The following is a 24,323-nucleotide window of genomic DNA, read 5'->3' as shown; positions in this document are numbered from 1 at the left end:
TAAACTGACGTTTGCCGCCGAATTCGAGTATATATTTTAAATAACTAATGACAAATTTCACCACCACCAGCATCATCACACTTAGCAGAGTCACAACAAATTCGCATGCACTTACGTTGCGCGATGTCTTAATTTATTTTCATTTGCCGAGAGATAGTTTGAGCTATCATGTGGATAAATTGGTTAGCCTTCTGTTTGACAGTTTGTCAATTGATATTCCAAGGTAAGCTACGTATGCTACGGTATTTTTTAATGAATATAGTTTTTATATAGTGTTTTCTTGTTGGTACTATGACGTCTATATGGTTTGCCTTAAAAAAATAAACAGAAAAGCCTACTTCTATATAAGTGTTCATATAATGAAGTTTCGGAGTATTCGATTTCTGGTTTAGTCAGATGATATTTGGTAAAATATTTTATAGCGCTAACGCAATCGTTTTCGGCGATATACTTTATCCCTTTATAGGATCTATGATTACCTGTTTGCCCACCAAATCTTATACATATATACTTCATTGTTTTGATGTTTGCGAAAATATATTTATTTTATCCTGCTATTCCAAGCCAATCATGCACGAAAAAGGAATTTTTTCTTAAAACCATTGCATGCTTACTAAATTCTAAAATTATTGTAACAGTTAATGTTCTTAAGCAAAAACTGTTTTAGTTCCACTCATAGTTCCATTTCTCTCTCAGTACTCTTGAGTTTTTCAAAGTTGCGTTCCATATCAGGATAAAAACGTATATGAATGCTCCGCGCAAACTAGATCAATCCTGTTCTTACAATAGACCGTTTTTATTTTATTTTAGGCAAAGCAGGATTCACTCGGGGTAAATATGTAGAGCCGTTTTATGTATTATTGTTTTTTATCACCTATACGTTGTAGTATGTACTATGTAATCCATTGAATATTTTGTCCATCAGGAACGTGTGAGATGTCTACCTCGGAAAGAACAGACTGTGGTTTTCCTTCAAAGCAACAATGCGAGGCGAACGACTGTTGTTATGATGATCAGACGTCTAATGTTCCATGGTGCTTTAAAAAGAGTAAGACTACCTTGTACACATAGATTGTTTAAACATATTTAAGAAAATTGATAGTAACCCAAAAATGGCGCCGGGATATTCGTCAACTTGAGAAAAAACCCGCGGCTAATTATACTAATTTCGGTATGCCATTTTTAGCTGTGGTGATTTATTTCCTTCTTGTTACCTAGACCATAAGTTGGTCTATTATGCGAGTGGTCTATTTGTGTAGTTATAATACAAACGACATTGTTTATATATATATATATATATATATATATATATATATATATATATATATATATATATATATATATATATATATATATATATTCATATTACATTCTCTCGTTATGGCATATTTTCAGAACGTATTTCCATGGTAGACTGTGATTTTGAAAATAGTTACCAATGCGGTTACACAGTCCTCGAAGGTCACCCACTTGCAAAGTTTTATATAACAACGGGGAAGAGTTATGCACGACAGCAATCAAGTTCAGCTGGGGTGCCATCAAGTAGCCAAGGTAAGTTCGTTACCAACCACTGTCTTCTCAGCTTGTTTTGTGAAAAGGTCTTAACCGCATGAGGGCTGACGAGCCTGGTTACCTATGCTCCATGCTAGAGCTCCCAGGTTACCACAAAACTGTTCGTATATTTGTGTGATATTTTTAGGAACCTGGTACGTCTTTATGCACTGTGACGACGCGCCTGCATATTCCTTCACATCGTATATTAGTCCTGAAGAACAACCAGTGTTTAAGAAATGCCTAAAGTTCTCTTACCACATGTATGGTGATCAGGTGTTTCTGTTGAAAGTTTTCGTCAAGACTGCCTTAGGATGGGGCGAGGCTATTTGGATACAGCATTCAAACCGCGGACCAAACTGGCAAACGGCCACAGTTCCATTTACCTCCTTCCAGCCATTTCAGGTGAGAAAAAATGAAAATTTGTTTAACATTCGTAAAAACTGCCTTGTTTTTTCATATTAGAAATGCCCCTAAATATATTGATTTTGTTTCAGATTGCTTTCCAGGCGCATCTGGGTACTCCCTATCGTTGTGATATTGGTCTTGATGACATCAAAATTGTAGATTGCCCGGATGAAGGTTTGTTTTGCTGCAACGTCCAGAGGGCTAATCTTTTCAGTGAATCGTACTCGATTTCTGAATGCGACGAAGCCATATTTTATTTTTATCCACACACACAATGTTTTAACACATCTTTTTCTGCGAGACTCTTCAAGATTTTTTCAAGTATATCGCTGTTAGATAATTAGGGATAGTTATGGAATATTTAGGATAGTTTTCGCTGGAATAGTTAGGGATAGTTTTCACTGGAGTAATTAGGGATAGTTTTCACTTCGTTTACTGTAGTGCCTATATTGGACAACCAGTGAACCACTAGGGTAATAGGTTTGTGATTTACATGATTATTATGTTTGTTCATCTAGTCCTGGGCAACACAAACTCTCGTGAACCATGGACTCAGTGGAAAACTTGTAATCAGAGTTGTGGTGCCAACTATCGATCACGTGCTAGATTTTTGTTTTCACGTGAAACGAAGCAAGCTTACGATTTCAATTATCAAATACGATACGAGACCGCGGATAAATTATGTCCAGGTATATTCAAATACTTCATGTAGTTTCTAAATCCAGAGTAAATCACTGCAGATGATTCGCAGATGGTGTAATCTAATTTTAGGGAGGAAATCTCGTATTTTTTGTCTTTTTTAAACAGAGGAACATCGCTTGTACTTCGATGACTTGAAAGATGGGAAATTTTCTGATGAATATGGAGATGCAAGCGCTACAGTCAACTCTGGTCCTATTGGTGATAACATCTTAGATATTAAGACTGGGCAGGAAAGCGTAATGATCACATTTCCTCACGATTCGTGTATTTTTGGCGTTAAAAATTGCGAAGATGGCTTCACCATGTCATTTTGGATCCAATTACAACATAGTCCAGGTATTTTTAGAGGTCTGCTTGAACAAACTTGGAAACAAAGAAACTTCAAACTTCGGTTGTAGTTTAAAAATGTTTTATGTTCCTTATACAGCTGGATTAAATATTTTTTCCCCGGAAAGCAAGTATGGACTAAAGGTGACGTCACTTGATCGCACCACGGTGGGGATAATCATGGATGTCAAGGGTAAACAATGGAACATGAACGCCAGTATTACAACTCTCGCATGGTCGCACGTTGCAATCACGTGGAGCGCATGTCATGGTTTGACTTACTATGAAAATGGTCACGTGAAAGAACACTCGGGAGTTTTCAAAACTGTGCTCGGAGACAGCGCTGGTGAACTTGGAGTTAAGAAACTGTTTGTTGGAAAATCAGGGTCCACTGCCGGCGCCATCTTCTCAATGGTTGAATTAGTTATTTGGAGTGGGATGTTATCACCCGCAGATATTAAAGCTTTGTACACCGAAGGCATGTTTATTTCAAATCTGTTCCTATCCCACTCGAAAATATTCTCTTTGATGGTCCAGTGATGGACATTTCTTTTTGGTGCAGTGTTAGAACAGGAGATGTTGAAGTGAAATCTTTTACGCTTTGTATCACTAGCAATCCCATAGGATCCTTCAAGAACCATCACTCATTCTCCTTTATGCTTTACCCTATCCCTAGAAATCCCATAGAATCCCTCAAGAAACGATCCTGACCGAGAGTGAAATGTAATTTCTATTTAGTTGATGAAAGCCAAAGGTTTATGTTTCTGAAGACATCTGACAATAGTTTTCTACATTGGAAGAGAAAGTACACAGAAACTCCATCGAATGACACTGGCCCATCATTTACCTACACGCGCAGTGTTTTTGGTATGATTTTTTTTTATAAAGAAACCCTTTTTCTTCAGAGTTTTCAACTTTGATGTCATCCCTTATTCTAGATGTTGATGGTGAAGATTACAAACCAGGATCATGCGAGGATATCAAGTCCACAGGAGCGGGTGAAGTGGATGGATATTACGTCATTTTCCCGCGTGGTGCGTGCGGTGATTCACTTGAAGTTTGGTGCTCGGATATGAATACCACCACGACATCACCCAAGGAATATGTTGACTTAAATCCTGCGTCAAACTATGCTATATACGCCGGGTTGGATCAGCCATGTCAGCAAAATAATTATCCTGGAAAGCCTGGGAAGACCTGGTTTAATAAGGTTTGAAGTTTTTCGTTCCCCTATATATCCACCTCATACCCCACGACGGTATCCATACCAATGATACCATAGCATACCATACCATGCCATACCATACCATACCACACCATACCATAGCATACCATACCATACCATACCATACCATACCATACCATACATACCCCCATACCATATCATAGCATACCATAGCATACCATACCATACCATACCATAGCATACCATACCATACCATAGCATACCATACCATACCATACCATACCATAGCATACCATACCATACCATAGCATACCATACCATAGCATAGCATACCATACCATGCCATACCATACCATACCATACCATACCATACCATACCATACCATACCATACCATACCATACCATAGCATACCATACCATACCATAACATACCATACCATATCATACCATACCATAGGATACCATACCATGCCATAGCATACCATACCATACCATACCATACCATACCATACCATACCATACCATACCATACCATACCAATTACCTGCGGGTTTTGCCGTAATTTTCCATAACTACATCATAACTCAATAAGTTCGATTATGTTTTCATTCAGATAAGAATAAGCCCTAACAGTATGACTGTTGATCGTCAAGACTTCGATTATACAGAAATTACTGGACAACCAGTTCAATTTGGCATTGGTCAGGCGTGTTTTCATAGAATCTTCACCCCTTCGAGCTGCCACCATGGAGGTCGTTTTAATATCAACTTGAAAAACACCAGCGTACGAGTTAAACCTACTGTGGAATGGCATGGTCACGGCTGGTGGTGGCTTGATCCAACTTTTCAATATATGATCAACTTTAAACGCTCGTCTGATAATCGGGAGATTTCTGCAAATTGCGGGGGGTATTGTGGAACGTGCAGCCCGAAGGGAAGTCTGGACTTGGAATTAGCTTCTTGTGTCAGAAAAAGTAAGTCTTGAAAATGGTTCAACTCATGCAGCAATTTAATAAATTTGATCCAAAATGAAATCCTGAAATTCAAGCTGGAAGAAGTTTAAAAGGCAGAAAACGGAATATAACCAGGGAGCAGCGTGGCAGCGTCTTCAAACAACTTAGCATCAAATGTGGTATAACAACTGCCTAAATAGACAAAACGCACAACTGCCTAAAATAGACAAAACACTTCTCGACGTTTCGACCTGCATAAAGGCCTTCGTCAGGAGAGCTAGTATGATCATACTAACTGTCCTGACGAAGGCCTTCAGGTCGAAACGTCGAGAAGTGTTTTGTCTAATTTAGGCAGTTGTTATACCACATTTGATGCAGAAAACGCAAGTTTGGTTTCAAAATGTTGTAAAATGTAGAAATAACAGCGCTATTCAGCCTTCGTACAATCGCCGCCTTTGGGCAATTAGGTAATACAACTTGTAAATGAAGCCCCAATTTCATATCGTTTTGTATACATTTTAGAGCCTCGATCATGCGCTGATGTCAAGTATTATCGCGATATAAACCTGGATGGAAACTATACTATCTACCCCTACGCCACAGGACTGATCCCAATACGCGTATTCTGCGCTGGAATGAGCACGACGGAGCCGAAAGAATATATTAACGTGTTACATGATTCCGGGAAGAATTTTGCTTTAAGAAATCTAGATCATGCATATTCACACACGTGTAATATTAAGCCAGGTTCTATCGCGCATGAACACTGGCGAGGCACTGATGGACATAGCACGTTTTCGAAGGTACGTACGGGCACCATGGTTACCATACCACGGGTACCATGGTTACCATACCACGGGTACCATGGTTACCATACCACGGGTACCATGGTTACCATACCACGGGTACCATGGTTACTACCACGGGCACCATGGTTACCATACCACGGGTACCATGGTCACCATACCACGGGTACCATGGTTACCATACCACGGGTACCATAGGTACACGTTCATAAGACACAAGAAAAATCAGGGGGAGTGTGAGGTGGGCTTATTGAAAAGAATGAAGAGAGTTATGGGAAGTTTTGTTGTAAGTTTAGAGAGAGTTTTAAAAAAGCAGAAGGATAGGGTCGCTGGAATTGAAGTGATGAAGCTGGGGGTGGTTCGAAAAGAGTTTGTTGAAAAGTATGATTGACAGGTTTGTTGAAGTCTAGGCGGGAGACAGTCGCGAATTAAGGTGAGGGGTTAGAAAGTGGGGGGGGGGTGAAAATGAAAGAGAGTTGGGGTTTCTTAAATTAAGAAAGAAGGTGGAGTGGGTTGGAGTAAAATAGGAAGAAGAGAAAGAGAAAAAAGAAGAAAATCGTTTCTATTTTAGATTCGACTAAAAATAAACAATATGGAGGTGGTGCGGGACGATCATAGCTTTGGATCTACGCTGTTTGGTAAAGACATCCGTTACGCACACGCCTATGATGCTTTCTCTGTTGCTCTGTGTGAACCTCGTGGAATGTTTAATATTGATCTCACTGGAACAGGTCTTCGGGTAAGAAGTTTCCATTCAATGCATGGAGTACACTGAGCAAGTGTCCTGACGCTTTCCAGTTTCCTCACCTGCCTCTGACTGACTGACTCCGTGTATGTGCTATGTACTCGCAACAAAAAGTTAACCTACACAGATAATTATCGACGTCACTAAAAACACATCCCTCTTTTAGATAAAACCAGAGTTGACATGGACAAGAAGTTTATACCCCTCTTATCACGTTGCAATTTTGACCATTCGTGAAGATTTTTATCGTCAGATTGTTGATGCAAAATGCGGTGGTTATGGCGGGTCATGCTACCCTGTCGGATCATCACTGTATGTGGAAGTGGTTGTCCCGTTTGACCCCGCGGGTATTCGCTATTTTGGGAAGACGAATTTGTCTTTCGTTGATACAAGTGACAAAAGGAACGGTGCTAGGAATTTAGAACTTTCAAAAGGTAGGATCACATTAAACTTTGGTTAAGAGTTTTAATTTATGATAAGAGATTATTCGCGGATTCGATATATTAGATTTTTGATAAAGTGAGGATTATGTTCAGGATACGGAAACGGTATACCCTATACCCTCCCCCACAGTAAAAATCCCCTGTTAAAAAAAACATTGATAAAAAATAAAGATTGCTTTGATTCACGACAATGTATTTGCATTTTTATATTCTGTAAGCCAACCTTTGCTGAATGTAATTTACTAATATCATCGGTCGAGCGCAAAAACATCTTATTTTGCAAATTATTTTAAAATCAAGCAACCGATGTCAAAAAATTTCCAAGTACCCGCTTTCAGCCACGATCAACATTTATACTTCGTTTGGGACATGTCGCAGTGCTCGGAAGCTTTCGTCCATTTGGATAATGCTTTTCTAAGCTTTCTAAAGAACGAAGCTATGCTATTGGTTGAAACAGAAATGAATTGTAAAGTTCAGCCAATGGAAATAATTCTTGCGAGGAGCTACGACCCTACCCTGACTTGAGAGTCCTTAAAAGAAACCCTTATATTTTAAACCGCAATTGTTTAATTTAGCATGCAGTGAAGCGGTTGGTATGGAAGATGGTCGGATACCAGACAGTTCTTTCTCAGCGTCGTCATTTTCCACTGGTAGGAAAGCAAGTGAAGCTCGTTTAGCACGCACGCAGGGAAATTGGCGAGCAAAGAATGGAGATTTAGAGCCCTGGGTTCAAGTTGATTTATTATTCATTCGTCTGGTTACTGGTGTTGCAACGCACGGCACAACCAACAATTACTTAAAGACGTATTTTCTTTCTTTTGGTTTCGATGCCGATCAATTGATGGTTTATCTCGATGACTCAAAGCAACGGAAGGTGAGACTTGAGAGATTCTACCCGCTTTTAAGGCGGTTAACCCGCACAAATATTCCAACCTGTTCAGAACTCCGGGAACAATTTTCTTACTATTGAAGTTCCTCTTTTTATGAGATATTTTTTCGTGACATATTTCTCCCAGTTGGTCTCGCTGTTTCAGCAAATATGTTGGACTCTAAGTTGTAATTTTCTTCAGATATTTGCGAGGGATGATGGGACAGCTGGTCACGCAGTTGTCAAAGAAATACTGTCAAAGCCTTTCTTCGCACGTCATGTTCGTTTTACTGTGTTAACCTGGGCCAATCAAGCGAGACTGGCAGCAGAAATTTATGTTTGCCCAAGAGGTATTGTTTGTTTTAATCACTTGTTGTCTTATGCGGTGTTTCTCTTCTTCATTTTCTTTCTTTTCATCAAAAAAAGATTCACTGATCAAGGATAATGATTACTCTTCCTTTGCGCTCGCTCAGCATAGCCACTGATCTGTTTAAAGCACTGTGATGTGTTTATTTTTCATCCTATGGGTACAAACGAGGCTGAGACGAAACGAGTCAGAAAGCCAGTGGCGAGACGTTTTCAGCGACTTGTACACAAACTTTGTCTGGTTTCAATATTTTCAAACTCTTTATTACAGCCACTCTGCATCACGTCATCACAACAGCTGACTTTCATTATCTGGAGTCTTCATACCCCCGTGTCAAAGGCGACCGCGGAGAGCTGGTCACTAGGATAATGCCACCGGTGTACACGTGCTCAAAGTTCTTGTATCACATGATCGGATCAGATATGGGACGTCTTGATGTTTACATAAAGGAGGTGGACAAAGAAAGACAGTTTCTTTGGACTGCTGTTGGCGAGCAGAGCCCACACACCTGGAAGAAAGCGGTTATTCCTTTGAAAGTTGATACGGCATTTAAGGTGGGCAGCGGTAGGGCAAGAAGTCTATCCAGCCAATCGAAGTGGAAGCAGTCAGAAGCGAGATCCTTGACAGAACTGAATTATCATTTCGTTCATTTCATACAATGTCGACACTTGATCATTTTGAGTAATTCTATAATCTTTTATTCAGAAATGTGTTCGTTCTTTAGTCGATTGTAATAACAATTTTAGAAAGAGAAGGGATAAATGTCTACATGCAGGCTCACGATAACCCAGTTTTGTCGAGGCTAACGTTTCACAACATTTAACTACTCATTTACAAGCTCTTAGTAATCCCTCCCAACAGACAGACTTTCGGGGGGTGGTAGGGGTTTGTATGGGCCGAATGCATGACCTACCCCCCTGGATGGGTTTTCTTGCGAATTTATAACAGCAGAGATTCGCTTGGTTAACAACATTGCCTTCTCTTACGCAGATCATTTTTGTTGGTATTATTGGCGGTGGTTATAAAAGTGACATCGCTATCGGGGATGTGTCTTTGACAAATGACATCAACTGTACATTCGCGCCATCGCAGGCTGTGCCTGGACCGAGTTGTTCAACACCATGTGTTGGTCGAAGCAAGTGTGATAATGTGACGGGAAAATGTCTGTGCTTTGATGACGAGTTTCTTGATGAAAAATGTGAAAGTGGTAAGTGGATGTTTGAGTTTAAGTGGATGTCCCCCCTCCAAGTAAAGCAAACTTTTTTGAATGCTGAACAAATTTTTTGACAACGAGAAATATACTTATACCTGTACTGTCCTTTCGCAGAATTCTTGGAAACTATTTACAAGGACGCACTTCACTATTGGTCATTTGATGATCCCGACAATGTAGTGGATCATAAGACGGGTGCTCGCTCAAATATGACCCAGAAACCCACAACACATCTGACAGGACCTGTAAATCTTGCTCTTTTAACCTTACCCGAAGATCATTCTGGACTGCAATTGGGCTCAATTCATTATTCGTGTTTAAAGGACCCCTCGTTCTGCCCCACAGGTTTCAGCATCTCTCTGTGGGTGAAACCAGGCGATATTAGGAACCGAGAGCATTATTTCACTACAAATTTAGGCGACCGTTCAGGCGTATCACTCGTGTCATATGCTGATAATCCAGGTTTGAATGCCCATGTCCGAGGCGAAAAGCACAAATGTAATTTAATATATGACGTGTACCCGCGACACTGGACGTGGTTGTTCATATCAATAACGTGGAAGACTCAAGCTGATGGAACAGGAAAACTTCTCTTCTATATCATCGAAGATACTGGCATGACCAGAAAGGAGAAAATATGTCCAGAGATTGTTCATTCGCTATCTGCAAGTCAAAACATAATAGAAACTGAGCTATTTCAATACAATAGCGGTCGTACTTTCGCCATAGATGAACTGGCTGTTTGGAATAAGACTTTAACAGAAGAAAAAATAATGGAGATATATCATCTTGTTGCTAGTAAGTTTGTTGATTGAGTATTGGTTTGCTGTTGACTGTCCTGGCAAGGGTCGCGTGTTACATTCCTAGATATCTCATTTTTCACAGGAAATCCTTCCAACACTATTTCCTGGATATTTCAACTGGATTTTTGGAGTCGACCGTTGCTGGATTTAGAAGACCCGGAGCATGAGACCGCAATGACGTCGTTCAACTCTCTGGTAATAATGATTCATCGCAGGATAAATTCAAAAATACTTTTTTGTGTGTTAATCAGTCGAATGAATATGCCGTAGGAATATATTAGTATGCTGTATTGCTCGTAGTTCGGTTTCCAAGCTAAATATCAATAAACTGCTTCTTAATGAAATATCACAGATATTGAAAAATATTTTATAGATTGAAAAATACATTGAAAATGCTTCTGTCAAGAAGATGTGGTAGGTTTCATTCATGAAAAATTTCCATGCAAAGTATAATGGTCTTCCCTTCGGAGACAGTTTTCTTTACTTAAGCTTCCATTTTTGTTTTTTTTCACAGGGACAAATTAACGACTGACAGATGCGTTTATGTTGGTAATGTTCGCAATGGTGTTGCCACTTGGAGGGAAGACGTTGTCTTTCATTGCAACGATTCGTTTGGTTTTCAACCAGAAAGCGAGCATTTCAATTTGAAGTTGGATGTTAAGAATGTTGAGATTAGCATAAACCTAAACAACGTTCATTTCGGTTCATTCCCAGCTGAGGGCTCAAATACAGCCAGAGGAGGATTCTTTGAAACAAATCAAGGTAAGAGGGGTTACCTCCGGCAAGTGCGGGATAAACGTAGGGGTTGCAGGACCAGAACTTGATGTCAATTTATCACCAAACAAAGAGTTTTATCCGACAAATTTTTTGTCCCGGAAGAAAGTGGATGGGCTTGCTATCCTCTTCTCCACCTCCCTCGATATCTTCTTTCGCCATCCACTCCCTCCGCCATCTCCCCCCGCGCTCCAAGGTCCATTACCTCAATTGTAGAGAACATTTTTAGATAGGACCAGGAGGAAAATGCATGCATGATCTTTCTTTTTTAGATGATTCCAATGACGTCCTGGTGAAGGACTTCTACCTGGACACAAATCAAGACGCAAGCGAGTTCACTTTTCATGATTGTGACATGAGTAATTCTGGAGCGACAGAGAATGCGGGAGAGTATCGTCTCCGAGGAACACAAACGGCCTCGCCGACTGGGCATTGTATGGCTTTTTATGAAAAACCTGTGCTCTCCCCTCGCTACAAAATTGAAGCGAAATTTCGACACGACTTTGGAGATCCCTGTTATGCGAGCGAATGTAGTCACATGGGATTTCTAGTAAAATATGAAGACAATAACAACTATGTTATTTTTTTTGTCAGGTAATATGCTAAATCTAACCAGGGTATTCGAAGGTGTTTGTAGGCTGGTATAAAATACCCCGTCAACATAAAACAAACCTGTTCGAACGTCATCGGAACATTTTCTATTTACATACTCTTAGGCTTGTCTATAGATGTTTCGAGTTGTGGCATTGCGAAGCAGGCGTGACCCGTATAGTAACATCTGGTGATTGTGATGGCGGATTTGGAAAGAAGGGAATTTGGCAAACTCTTGCTGTCCATGTTGATCTGACGAACATCAAAGCGTATAAAGACGGTAGTCTTCTACTAAACGAAAATATTGCATACAACCCACAACCGTCAAAAGTTGGTGCGGTAGTGTGGTATAACCAAAGGATTTCTGCCAGTTTTAAAGACTTTGAATTGGAGGAATATTTCACTCCAATATCGATCTTTCCCACTATCCACGAGTTTCAATTGCCGCTTATTAAAGATGTTGTGAGCAGACATAAAATGGCGGCAGTTTTTGGCAACCAGGTTACGACTGATCTAAACTACACAGTTTCTGCAACTTTCCTGAACGCGACTGGGTCTGGGGCAGCCTTTGGGCTGTGTTATAACATCAAGAATGCTACAAACTTTGACTTTGTTTATTATAGGTAATGTATAAACTATATAATGTAGCGGTTTTAAAAACTCCCGTGACACTTCGATTACTTTTATTTAAAGAAAATTACCGTATCTTTTGTCGATTTACACCCATGCAGGAGAGATCGTAAGCTGTTTGCTGAAGTGGCACAATCGGTCAGGAATACTTCATGGCTACAAAACGAAATATCCCGAACTGAGATTGAAAATTCATCACTTGTTTTGACTTCTATCAGTTCAAGAAAAGGTATCTGCATTCTTATCAGTTCTGCATTCACGCTAGAGACAAACTTAGCTTCAATTAGTGCCGTAATTAGTGCTTAATCATTAATCAGTGCTAATCAGTGTTAATTTAGTATCAATTGATAGTAATTAGTATTAAATTTCTCTTTCGTCAATTAGTTCCAACTCATGTTCCATTCAATGTGTCGTCATTTGCTCTAAACTCGACCGCGCTGAATCTTTCCTGGCACTGGTCACCTGACTCTACAGCTACAGGAGTATTTGTGGGTTTTAAAATGCTGTATCGAAGCGAAATTGACACTCCGGAATCATGGGCAGAGAAAGTTATTTATGGTCGGGAATTTGAGAACAACTCTTGGGTGGTTTTAGATGGTCTAAGGAAAGGCATGGAGTATTCTTTCAAAGTTGTTGCCTTTAGTTTGGTTGGGGATGGTTGGCCTAGTGAAGAAGTTGTTATTTCTACTTTGGACGATTGTAAGTTTTCTTTTGCGATAGGATTGCGTCGAAAAAAAGATAGGATCCTAAACTCTTTCTACCAGAATACTCTTTCAATTAGTTTGTTTAAACCATGGTGGGTGATAACCAGGACGACTGTCCACAAGGTTCATTAGAATTATTTTGCTTCTTTCTTTTAGTTCCGGACATTGTGGATCTTAACGTGAGTGTTTCGAATGTGGATCTACGTTCCGTGTTTATCCAATGGAGTCTTCTCCCCAAATACAATTGGAATGGACTCGCTAAAAGCTACGTTATAACATTGCTGGACATTGTTGATGGTGTCAATCACACTATTCAAAAACCTTCAAACACGTCCAATGTCACCTACACATCTCTGAAACATTTCACAAACTACAGTGTTTCATTAATGGCGTTAAACAACGTTGGATACAGTTCACCAATTCAAGGCCCCGTTTTTCAAACTCTGGAACATGGTGAGTTTTAGTTTCTTATATCGAGATTGTCAAGAACACGAAGTCACGATCTTGTAATCGGAATGTTCCGATCTTTTAATCGGAATGTTCCGATCTTGTAATCGGCACTAACCGCAAAAGGCATTCTGATTGTATGTTGATAAATGTCTGACACAAGTCTTCTGAAAGATTTGTAATTTCAACACTACAAAAGTGTCTGTTTTTTTATTCAATACGAATTTCTTCAAATGCTTCTTCTAGTTCCATCCAGTTATCCGTTCAACCTTTCCCTCACCGTACTAAACACCAGTGCCCTGACCGTGTCGTGGAAACCAATCAATGAGGACTTATGGCATGGCATGCCGCTGGGATACGTCATTTTTTGTAACAATAGCAACGAAGAACGTAATTTCACAGTGACGTTATCCAACCTGGAATTTACAGTCACTAATTTGACCGCATTTACGTTTTATGACCTCGCCGTGGCGGGGTATACTAGAAAGGGATTGGGTCCAAGGCATCCAACTCTCACGGTGCGCCTGCCCGAAGAAGGTAAAACCGAGTTAATACCAGATTTTTTGCATGTATCGAGGACAATCGGGTATTGAAACATGTTTATTGTATCTAAATTGATTTTTGTACCATCCCCATCATCCGTTTAGTATTTTTAAACCCCTTGTTTGACTTCACTCCTCTCCACCCTGTCCACCCATGTCTTGTTTCTGGCGAGGTTGATCTTTGCAAGAAATATTCTAGTAATACTTCGTTGGTTTTCATCTTTCAGTTCCTCGTATCGCTCCAGTCAACCTTCGTGCATCGGGCTGCAGAGCATCTAACACTACCACACCTTTCCCAGCATTCTGTTTGATAACCCTTGAATGGGATCCAGTTCCCGCCGAAAAAGTACGCGGTATAATCCGTGGTTATTTGACAACTTACAAACCTATGGACATCACCTACATTAAACCGGGTCATCCGTCACTGCCAGATCTTATGGAGTTGGTGACGCAGAACACGAGCTCAACAAGTTTTCAGTTTAAATCGTTGTTTCATACAAACTACAGTATGCAAGTGTTGGCTTATACTACTGGTAATGGGGTTCGTAGTTCAACATTTTATTTCATGACCCCTGAAGGAGGTGAGATTGATATATTCGTATTGATTTAAACACCAATCAAAGACATCGTGCCAATACGAGTTTTCTTGTATTTGAATACTTCATGTAGTTCCAAGCAGGCGTCCGCTCAACCTTACCGTTACCGCACCAAACACTACTGCCCTAACCGTGTCGTGGCACCCTATTGATGATGACATATCTTGGCATGGCGTTCCGCTGGGATACGTCATCTTCTGTAACCATAGCAACGAGGAACGTAATTTCACAGTGACGTCATCCAACTCGGAATTCACGGTGACCAACTTAACTGCGTTTACTTTTTATGATGTCACCGTTGCAGGGTATACTAGGAAAGGATTGGGTCCAAGACATCCAACAGTTAGGATGTCGACTCGTGAAGAAGGTAATGATCGTGTCGAGTTCACTGGTTTTTCACAGCTAGTTTACACTAGTATATGATAGAGAGCGCATTTTCAAGTAACTGTCTACATCTACATTATCTCGTTTTAAAATTTAAGCTAAAAGACCTTTCTTATAATGGTGTCAAACGTTGCCGTCAAACCTGATGTTACGCGAAGTTTTATTAGTATGGCGATAACTAAAGAGCTAATAAAACTTGTCGTGTAAACTGATCCTGCTTTCTGCGTCTGACATTATTACGAGGAAGGTGTATTAAACCACTATCACTCTTCTGCGTATAGGCCATTATGGAAACTAATATTTTCATTTTTTCAGTTCCACGTGTTGCTCCAGTTAACCTCCGTATATTGAATCAAACTCTTCCACCAATTGACGCCATTTCAACCAACAACAACACAACCCCATCAATCCCAACATCCTATACAGTATCCCTCAAATGGTCCCCAGTTCCTGCGGATCAAGTCCGCGGCATTATCCGAGGCTATACGGTAACCTACGAGCCTATTGAGGTCCGCTTTATCACGCGTGCTCGACGCTCCTTGGCCGGTCATTTGAATGCGGTGACCGTAAACACGACTTCAGCTAATATTGTACTCGATAATTTGCTGTTTTACACAAACTACAGCGTGCAAGTGCAGGCTTATACCACTGACAATGGAGTGCCTAGTTCAGTACTTCATTTTATGACGCCTGAAGGGGGTAAGGGTCATTGAATCCATGTCAGGTTAATGTGTGTACTTGCAAAGAAACTATACAATCTTGTTATTAACATTTTCGTTGTATTTTCTTTTTCGCAGTGCCTGCGGTAGGTCCTGGAAATCTTTATGCCAACAACGATGGTTCCAAATACAAGTTATCTGTGAAATGGGACAGCATACCAATAGATCGTAGAAATGGTATTCTACTGGGGTACCATGTCTACTATCAAACATCATCATCCTCTGCTAACACTAAGAATAAAACAACCGTTGCGACCGATGTCATATTGACAGGACTAGAGATCTATACATCATACGATATTCGTGTTTGTGGTTATACTGTGGTTGGTGATGGTGTTTGCTCTAAAGTGACAGCAAGAACACGCTCTCGTAGTAAGATATTGTCTTTCTTACTTGCAAATGTTCTTTCTTCACAAGTATACAGTATTTATATTAGCTGACATTATCAATGGGCTTAGGTAACTTTCTCAACTCACAACGCACGACATAAGTGCGCGTTGTGTGGTAAGACTAACCACGTGAATATTTTCCAGACCTGGCACCTTACACACCCCCCTGGAATGCTACCACTATTACTTCCGCCGATTCAATATCGTTGCTCTGGAAGCCATTCCCAGACGCCCTTTGGTTCGATCACCCACGTGGCTACCACATTACGTTCCAAAGAGTAGAATTCGGCGGGATAAGAACTTCCGGTGATGACGTCATGATTGTGCGAGTCGATGAAAAAACCGAACGCTACACGTGGACAAATCTTGTATACTACACGAAGTATAAGATTGAGATTTCGCCAATAACTTACCTCGGTTATGGGCCTAAGGTTACTCTCTATGGAGGTAAAAAACTGTAGTCCACTGAACTAAATTCATTTTGTTTACCCTGGATTGATTGATCGGTAACCAGCTTTATACCAGGTTAGCTTTGTTCCCCCCAAAGATCTAATAGAAAGAGCTGAAGTTTTTTAATAACAGGGCAATATCCAACCTCGTCCCCTAACATCCGTACTACAGAACACATCGTTTTTTTTCTGGTTTATTGTTTTTTATGCATAAAAACAGAATTCATTATTTTACTTTATTGATATCAAATTTTGCTGATTTAATTTAGAAACATGCCAGTGCCCATCGTTAGCAACAACCACATTTCAAATGCTTCCACCTTACGTAATGCGGACAGCAGACGGTAAACTCAGCGGTATCGTTCCTGAACTCGTAAGACGTATGACGTCATCGTGCTGTGTCACGTGTGGGGGAACAGTGTTGAACTTCAATGAAGATGGCTTTGGTGAGGTATCGGAGAAAGAGAACTACCCGGAACTTTTGAAGAGTTTTCACCAAACTACCACCTTTGCATTCCCAATCATGGGTCACGTGGACAGGACAAGCTATGGTTCTCGTTTTGGTTTTGTCTCCGGGATTGAAACTCCTGGAATGCTAGTGGTGGTTAAGAGACAGTTAGCGGAGAATTTAGCATTGGGTGTGTTGCGTTCTGTGTTTGGAATATGGCCGATACTGCTGATCAATGTATTGTTGGCTCTTGCGGCTGGTATTATTATGTGGATGTTGGTATGTTAAGTGATAAATTAGTTAATACGTTTTAAGACAAAACAAAGCACAGTCTCATTCACCTAACATTATCTATTATCATGCGACATTGTTGGACGATGTTAGACTGACATGTAGAACCTTTGGTTAAACCAAATTAGTTTTCTCGGAGTGTTAATTAATTAATTAATTAGTGTTAATTTATTGCTTATTAAGGTTTATTATCTCCTGATTCATATACTGCATCATTGTAATTCATGATTTGTTTTTTGATGATAGGACTCTAGTTCAAACGAGGATATTTTCCCAAGAACTTGTATCAGAGGTTCTTTGACGGGCTTCTGGTGGGCATTCGTCTCCATGACTACTGTCGGGTAACTATGTTTACTACGTTTCATTTTTCTGCGGAATTTTCCTCCCGATGGTAGATCATGGTGTTAAAATCAAACGCGTTATGTTTTGTTTTTTACCATAGCTATGGCGACACAACAGCAAAGTCTGTTGCTAGCAGGATCTTTGCCGTTATCTGGATATTAACTGGTTTATGTTTATATTCTATTCTGATTGGCGATTTGTCCTCTGCCCTATCGTCGACCGTGTCTGTCTCTGAAACGATGCTTTACGGGGCCAAGGTAAAAGAAACTCAAGAAATAAAAATACGTGTCGTTTGAAGTCATTCAGTGGGAAATAACGTAGTTTTTGAGTACTAGATTGACTACACTACCGTGGAACAACATTGGCTGCCACTATTCAACAACTAACGTGATTTTTTTTAGGTCGCTGCATTAATTAATTCCACAGAAGAAATGGTCGCCATTAGACGAAATGCAAAGGTAGTCGGTGGTATGTATCGTCATGTTACGATTATGACTGGCTTGCAGTTGGTGAAGTTTTGAAAAACCCTCATCTTATTTAGAACTGGGGTTGGATTTACAAGAGCTATCAAACCGAGTAGTGATTTTTTAGTTCGCTGTAGAATTGTATATAGGTTCATCTTAATCATTTCTCAAGCAGGTTACATTTACAACAGTTCAAACACTCCAATCATGACCTAAGCCGTCACCTCTTTTTTAAGGTCCCTATTTCTCACTTGTCGAGATTCAGAAAGCTTTGATTGAGGGTAAAGTTGACGCAGCTATCATCGACATTTATGCTGCTGGACTAACAAAAGAACTTTGGAACCACACTGAGCTGCGCATGTCTCGAGTACTGGACTATTCTTCCTCCTACGGTATTGTAACAGCTGGTGGTATGGAAGGCATACAGCGATGTTTTAGAAGCTACGTTCGCAATAATCGTATCAAAACAATGGAACTCGTTCTTCAATACACAACAACTTTAAAGGTTTGTTTCTTTGTCAAGTATAATTGCTTTTGTGGATTCTAACTGTTGAAACTCTAACCAGACAATCCCACTCAATTCTAGGGAGTAAAGACAGAAGAGACGACGGAATACGTTCAGGATTTGATTGACGGGCAATCAGCGACCTTCAGAAAAACATTGTTTGTTCTATGCGTGGGTTTTGGAGTCGTATTTATGCTAGGAATGATATGGAACTTCACTTGTAGGAAACGTCGTTCAACTCGTGTGAAAAAAGGTAAACACTTGTCTATCAAATTACATTAGCTGATAGATTTATCCAGGGGTCTTGGAGCTGTAGGGGACGACCCCCAACTTGAAGTAATAAGAAGGAGTGGTATTTTAACTTTAGAGATTTCATATACCACACTTTCTAAAAGCATATCCATACGCATGCGCACGAACATCAATTATGATGATCACATGAGCAAACATTGTGTGTTTTCGCTGCAGACAACTCCGTTCACCCTGAGACAATCCCAGCTGACGAAATATTCAAAGATATAAAAACTTCGTATCAGAAATTGCGTGATCGTCTCCAGGCAACGAAAAAACGACATCGACAGCAAATTCTGAATTTAGCGAAAACTTCAACAAACGTTTCCTAACTTGGGACGTCTTTGAACACAATAAACTTCGAACACAATAAACTAAACCCAATAAAGTTTAAAGCTTTAAAGTAGATTATGTTATCTATAGATATTTTATTCTTAGCCTTGGAGGACTTAAACGAAATTAGTTATTGCACATTCAAGTAAGAATTAAACTAATAATTATTGACAAACAAACGTCTATTTCGCACTATTAAATAGAATGATCACTAAAATATTTTCTGATTATCTTATTGGCCGTTATATTGACAACGTTAGCCTAATTTTTAAATATAAATATTGCTAACAAATACTCCTAATATTATTAACCTGTTTGGAAATAAATTATTCTACAGTTGTCTCTGCAATTAAATTCAAAATTCTATTAAATACTCGTTTATATTTTATACCAACTGAAAACGCATGCCTTCAATGTACAGAGATACACACACGTCAGTGCACGTGTAAAAACATTATTATTAACTTAAAATTGCTTACCTCAGATTTATTTATAGGAGCAATTTTTATAGTTAAAAACCTGGGAAAACCTGGTTGTTTTTACTCAAAAGAATTGATCAAAAGAGATAAATCTGAGAAGCTATTTCAAATTAGTTGTTTTAACTAATCTGTTTCTCAGTACAGAGCCTAAACCTCACGTGAATATTTCAAAATATTTTCTTCTCTTCAAACGGTTAATAACCTGGTAGATGCAGCAATCGACATTCTTGGTGCTCTAACGCGTCGTCTTAAAAACCCCACACATTTTCGTATCACAAATACAATTGGACTCCAACAAACGTAAATCATTATTATTATCATCATCGACATCAGAATGGTGTCTGAGACAAGATCTATTCGTTTCTTCTCATTTTTCCACTTGCGAAGATCAGCCATGTACAAAAACTGATTTCGCAAATGATCCGGCAGCTCGAACTGCGATGGCACAGGAAATAAAGATTCGTAAAAATCAACCAAAATACCTTTAACAACTGATGCGTTCTTCCTTTCGTGGTCGATGTTATCATTAAGGCAGATAAACTTCTTTCTGTTCTTCCTAATCCCGTCAAGTTGTTTGAGGACGTGAGTAGCGTTATTTTTAATCATTTTGAAAGCAATGTCCTCCTCGCCGACAATTTCGTGTTTGAATTTGCTCTCTTGTTTCGTCGACTTGGTCGACTTATTCATTTGTTTCATAATCGGTTCGCAGTGTTGGAGCAAGGTCTGGGTGATCGGAGGCAAGTCGTAGCCGTGTTGACGATCGGAATGGGGTCGGACGGTGTTCGTGGAGTTCTCAAATACGCGCGAGCAATTCCTTAGCTGTTCAATCACTTTGTTTAGCGTGCCGGCTTTCAGAGGAACGTCGTTGAACTTTGTTACCAACGTTCGTAGCTCACGATCAGAAAGTGTCCCTAAAGAAAGCAAAGTGTGTTAAGATCAAGACAGTCTTATCCCCAACAGTCAAAACACTAATTGCTCGTTCTGTAAATTGACCTCACTTCAAAGGGCTTCGAAATCGACCTTCGATTAAGTGCCTCTCTAAAAACCCCTAGCCCTGGTGTCCTATTTAAACTTCTTTTGAACCTTACTCTAAAAAACCTACCGGATTTATCTGCGTCGACTTCTTGAAACAACAGGGAAACATCAAACGCTTTCGTTTGGTCGATAACAAAATAGAAATACGATAAAGCAAACTGCATGTCATCTTTGCTTCGCAACTTGTGCGAGGAAGTCACGTCAAACTCTTTAGGAAACTTCGCCTGAAGTTCGTTCATAATGTCCACGTCTACCATATGAGGCATATGCGACGGAACCTTTCTTGCTTTGTAACCAAACGCACGATTATAAATGCGATTAACGTGCAGCAAAGAGCCTGAGAAGGCGTCCAGTAGATGACGTTGGTGGAACCTGGTTGTTTTGTAACTTTCCTCGAGAACCTCCCTCTCCTTGCGCTCTCGAATACGTTGAAATACTTGCTGTCTTTCCCAAGGTAGAAATCCTGTGTTTTCCACATTCGTCTCGTCGTATTCATTGAGATGACGGGTGGAGAAGCGGTCTCGCCGTGTATCCACAGCCTAAATAAACGGAGAGAATTTGGTATCTTTATTAGGTGCGGAAATGTGTGAAGGGTGTAGGAAAGGAATAGAATAGGAGGGGAGAGAATAAAAGGAAGGTGAAATTGAATAAGGTTGGGAGACAGATGAATAGTGGAGAGGGAATATGATAGTAGGAGGCGGAGGAGTGAAGGGGATGATAAGGAGTCATTGGAAAATGAAGTAACATGAATTGTAAATAGGGAATGAAAGAATGGAGAAAATTATTATCTTAATATTTCACCTTCTTGATGTATGTTGGGTAAGATGTTGTGTTCTTTTGTTCCATAGTTTTGGTCATTGACTTCATGTACATCATTTCAGCTTGAACAGTTGTTGGATAAAAATCACAAGTTATTCCAAACTTCTCTTTTATCAAGCTTGCTTTCTTCCTGTTGTAGCCTTTCTGTGTAATATCACCAATCTTTAATTCTTCGTCAAGGTCTGCAAATTTCTTTCTAACTTCTTCTGCAACATGTAGCTTTGAAGGGATTTCTGGAACACAGTATTCACTTGCAGCTAATGTCGGCCATGATAGCCGAAGGAATGTATTGTTTGTTGCATTCCAATAATTACCACTTGTATTGTAGATTCTTATAGGGTACATGGTTGTCTGGATGTTTGAATTGGAAATATTTGGATGAGTGGGAAGAGCATTGGTGGCAACTTTCTTCACTTTTCCTACTGTCTCAATAGTCATGTTAAATTTCACCTCAATCATCCTTGTGTCATTCTTTTTCTTAAACCCAGCAACACGAATGCTTACAGTTGTGAGAGTCTCATTTGGGTAAAATGTCATTACCATTACCTTAAACTTTTGAGCGATTGTCACCGAACGTAAAATGCTTGATCCATCCTGTTCTCCTTCGGTAATTTTCCCCTCTCCATAAACTTCAGACAAATTAAAAAACATGGCTTTGAGTCCACTAGGCAAGTTGAATAGTTTGCTATTTTCATGTAAGGTTTCAGAGTGCAAGTCGGGAAAATGTTTAACGCCACAGTCCCCACCATCATACCCGCATGCCAGGTAATTGCAAGCACCATCGCAATATCTATCACCTATCCAAGAATCAGCACAACCAGAATTGCAAAAATCACGAGGCTTTGATTTTTTTAAATTTGACAGCACACTTTTCCAGTTGTTCACAGATGTTGTCTTGGCATTGAGACAGTCTCCTCCATCCCAATCGCACCCTGAAACATTACAAGCTTTGTCACAATATTTATCATTAATCCATGTTGCAGGACAGCCTTCATTACAATTGGGAACAGGCCAGGAAAGAAAGACCTTCTGGCCTTTTGAATGTGTGTAAAAATCATCCGGCCACACCTCCGCACCAAACATAACATCATCATTCAAGTAGATGAACTTTTTTGATAATCCTGGAATTTTATGAAGATGTGACTCAATTGCAGGGGAACTGAATGTTGGAAGATGACTCTGATTTGTAAATATCTCAGCATGGGTTATGATTTTAATTCGTGGATTATCAAGATTTAACCAGTTTGGGATTTGACCATTTGTGACAATGAAAATTTGTCTTACCCAGGGAGCAAATTTTTCAATGGACCTCAAAGAGTAACGCAATTCCTGGTTGTCTGCAAACCGACTTGCAGAGAAATGATTGTCGTAGTTTTCAAGATCAATGTTGGAAAATGGTTCCCACACCATTAACACTGGTTCAATCACCAGTGAGATCCCCTGGTACTTTAGGTCACCCTTCTTTAATCTTAACGCATCCTGATAGCTTTTGTCGTCCTTAAACGTCAGCACAGCAACTCTTTCTTTGCCGTAGTAGTCCAAAGCTCTTAACTTCATGGGGAAATAACCTTGCAGAAAACTTTTAAAGGCATGACCATTATCATTGGATGAGATCTTCCTAGCAGAAATGAGTGCCATCGCACGCATTCGAACAGATAGTTCTGAGGATTGGCTTGTGAGGTAAGCCCTCTGCGCTACCACCTTCTCACCATTAATGGTGTACGACCTATCCACAGCACGATTAAGAGAATCAATATTAGGAAATTTCACTACAGTCAGACGAGCGTTTTTGGAATCTGATTTTAAACCAGATTTCAGACTCACATTATAAATACTGGAGGCCTCTTGAAATACAGGATCAACCTTCCTCAAGTCTGCAATCTTGATTAAAGAATGCACTTTTAAAATAATTGTGTTCAGAGCAACACAGTTCTTATAGGGGCACCCATCAAGTGGGGCCTTCTCTGCTTTAGATAAAATTTGTTTATTCGTAGGTTTATCTTGAACGTTCTCATAGCCTTCATTTAAAATGCTATCATTTAATCGCTCTTCCATTTCAGCTTTCAGCCTTGCAAGTTGTTTCAAAAGTCGAGGATCGGTTCCATTCACCCATGTATATACAACATCGATTGGCAATGGCAAGCACAGTCGATCTTGAAACGACTTGTGTAAAATGTTATCCACGTATGGAAACAACGTCTTCTGATACCTTACAACACTCCATTCTAAGACAACCTCCCCGAATTGTAGGACAGAAACGAATCCCAAAAGGAAAGCGAGGAAACAAAGCAACATGCCATGCCTTGAGGACAAAAATGTGTATGTCTGCCTTTGTAAAAGTTTACAGAAATTATCGCACACCATTCGCTGTACACGTCGCCACCGCATAGTGTTGCCATTATGTCACGTCAAAACACAATGAATGTACAAAACAAGACAAAACATATCTGGCATTTTCTGTTCGTACACATCCAAGAAAGACTCTCCTAAAGCATGTCAGGAAAGCATGTGACCGCAGGTTGAGCAATCTCCTATAAACAAACTTCGTAAACAATGACTGGTTTGTAAACAAGAACGCCTTGTATACGATCTTAATTATCGCTTTTATGATACCCACAGAAGATCGGCCAGATTTTACACCGAAACATTAAAATACACAGCGTAAAGAGATGTAAATTTTCGGCATTTTATACTAATTTCTTGTTTTGAATTGATAAT

The 24,323-nt window shown here is 39.8% G+C and overlaps 3 protein-coding genes across 3 annotated transcripts; 2 read left to right on the top strand and 1 right to left on the bottom strand.

Moving 5' to 3' along the window:
- The first annotated feature begins 152 nt into the window (after window positions 1-152).
- Window positions 153-3,528, top strand: LOC114532345 (MAM and LDL-receptor class A domain-containing protein 1-like). Its single transcript, XM_028553830.1, has 9 exons — window positions 153-223; window positions 811-831; window positions 926-1,048; window positions 1,396-1,551; window positions 1,700-1,956; window positions 2,049-2,133; window positions 2,478-2,648; window positions 2,767-2,997; window positions 3,089-3,528. The coding sequence occupies exons 1-9, from the start codon at window positions 169-171 to the stop codon at window positions 3,526-3,528; spliced, it is 1,539 nt and encodes a 512-aa protein (XP_028409631.1). The 5' UTR covers window positions 153-168.
- A 204-nt stretch (window positions 3,529-3,732) lies between these two features.
- Window positions 3,733-19,615, top strand: LOC114532360. Its single transcript, XM_028553844.1, has 33 exons — window positions 3,733-3,855; window positions 3,927-4,198; window positions 4,789-5,149; window positions 5,651-5,931; window positions 6,506-6,673; window positions 6,846-7,113; window positions 7,698-7,996; window positions 8,193-8,340; window positions 8,628-8,911; window positions 9,348-9,564; window positions 9,685-10,368; window positions 10,456-10,568; window positions 10,747-10,787; window positions 10,888-11,135; window positions 11,420-11,741; window positions 11,864-12,361; window positions 12,470-12,597; window positions 12,753-13,067; window positions 13,229-13,525; window positions 13,766-14,056; window positions 14,289-14,642; window positions 14,731-15,024; window positions 15,357-15,740; window positions 15,839-16,132; window positions 16,294-16,596; window positions 16,868-17,325; window positions 17,584-17,678; window positions 17,780-17,936; window positions 18,081-18,147; window positions 18,380-18,648; window positions 18,730-18,901; window positions 19,117-19,303; window positions 19,354-19,615. The coding sequence occupies exons 1-32, from the start codon at window positions 3,747-3,749 to the stop codon at window positions 19,269-19,271; spliced, it is 8,346 nt and encodes a 2,781-aa protein (XP_028409645.1). The 5' UTR covers window positions 3,733-3,746; the 3' UTR covers window positions 19,272-19,303; window positions 19,354-19,615.
- On the bottom strand, window positions 19,607-24,294 carry LOC114532361 (N-acetylglucosamine-1-phosphotransferase subunits alpha/beta-like). The gene is made up of 3 exons (XM_028553845.1): window positions 21,588-24,294; window positions 20,854-21,325; window positions 19,607-20,662 (listed from the first exon to the last, which is right to left on the bottom strand). Exons 1-3 carry the CDS (start codon window positions 23,991-23,993, stop codon window positions 19,938-19,940), a joined length of 3,603 nt encoding a protein of 1,200 aa, XP_028409646.1. The 5' UTR covers window positions 23,994-24,294; the 3' UTR covers window positions 19,607-19,937.
- Window positions 24,295-24,323: the final 29 nt, after the last annotated feature.

This window comes from Dendronephthya gigantea, unplaced genomic scaffold (assembly GCF_004324835.1).
Source record: "Dendronephthya gigantea isolate DGI-Jeju-01 unplaced genomic scaffold, DenGig_1.0 000079F, whole genome shotgun sequence".
NCBI classification, from domain to species: domain Eukaryota; kingdom Metazoa; phylum Cnidaria; class Anthozoa; order Malacalcyonacea; family Nephtheidae; genus Dendronephthya; species Dendronephthya gigantea.
Note: the sequence above shows the minus strand (reverse complement) of the source record. Positions and strands in the feature narration are given on the sequence as shown.

Bases quoted from the DNA above. Each gene is read 5' to 3' on its own strand.
- LOC114532360 (XM_028553844.1), top strand. From the start codon at position 3,747: ATGTTTCTGAAGACATCTGACAATAGTTTTCTACATTGGAAGAGAAAG. The intron at 18,649-18,729 runs GTTTGTTTCTTT...ACTCAATTCTAG, and splicing joins AATACACAACAACTTTAAAG to GGAGTAAAGACAGAAGAGAC. The intron at 18,902-19,116 runs GTAAACACTTGT...TTTTCGCTGCAG, and splicing joins TTCAACTCGTGTGAAAAAAG to ACAACTCCGTTCACCCTGAG.
- LOC114532361 (XM_028553845.1), bottom strand. From the start codon at position 23,993: ATGCGGTGGCGACGTGTACAGCGAATGGTGTGCGATAATTTCTGTAAA. The intron at 21,326-21,587 runs GTGAAATATTAA...CCGTTTATTTAG, and splicing joins ACCCAACATACATCAAGAAG to GCTGTGGATACACGGCGAGA. The intron at 20,663-20,853 runs GTAGGTTTTTTA...TGCTTTCTTTAG, and splicing joins AGTCGACGCAGATAAATCCG to GGACACTTTCTGATCGTGAG.
- LOC114532345 (XM_028553830.1), top strand. From the start codon at position 169: ATGTGGATAAATTGGTTAGCCTTCTGTTTGACAGTTTGTCAATTGATA. The intron at 1,957-2,048 runs GTGAGAAAAAAT...ATTTTGTTTCAG, and splicing joins CCTCCTTCCAGCCATTTCAG to ATTGCTTTCCAGGCGCATCT. The intron at 2,649-2,766 runs GTATATTCAAAT...TTTTTTAAACAG, and splicing joins CGCGGATAAATTATGTCCAG to AGGAACATCGCTTGTACTTC.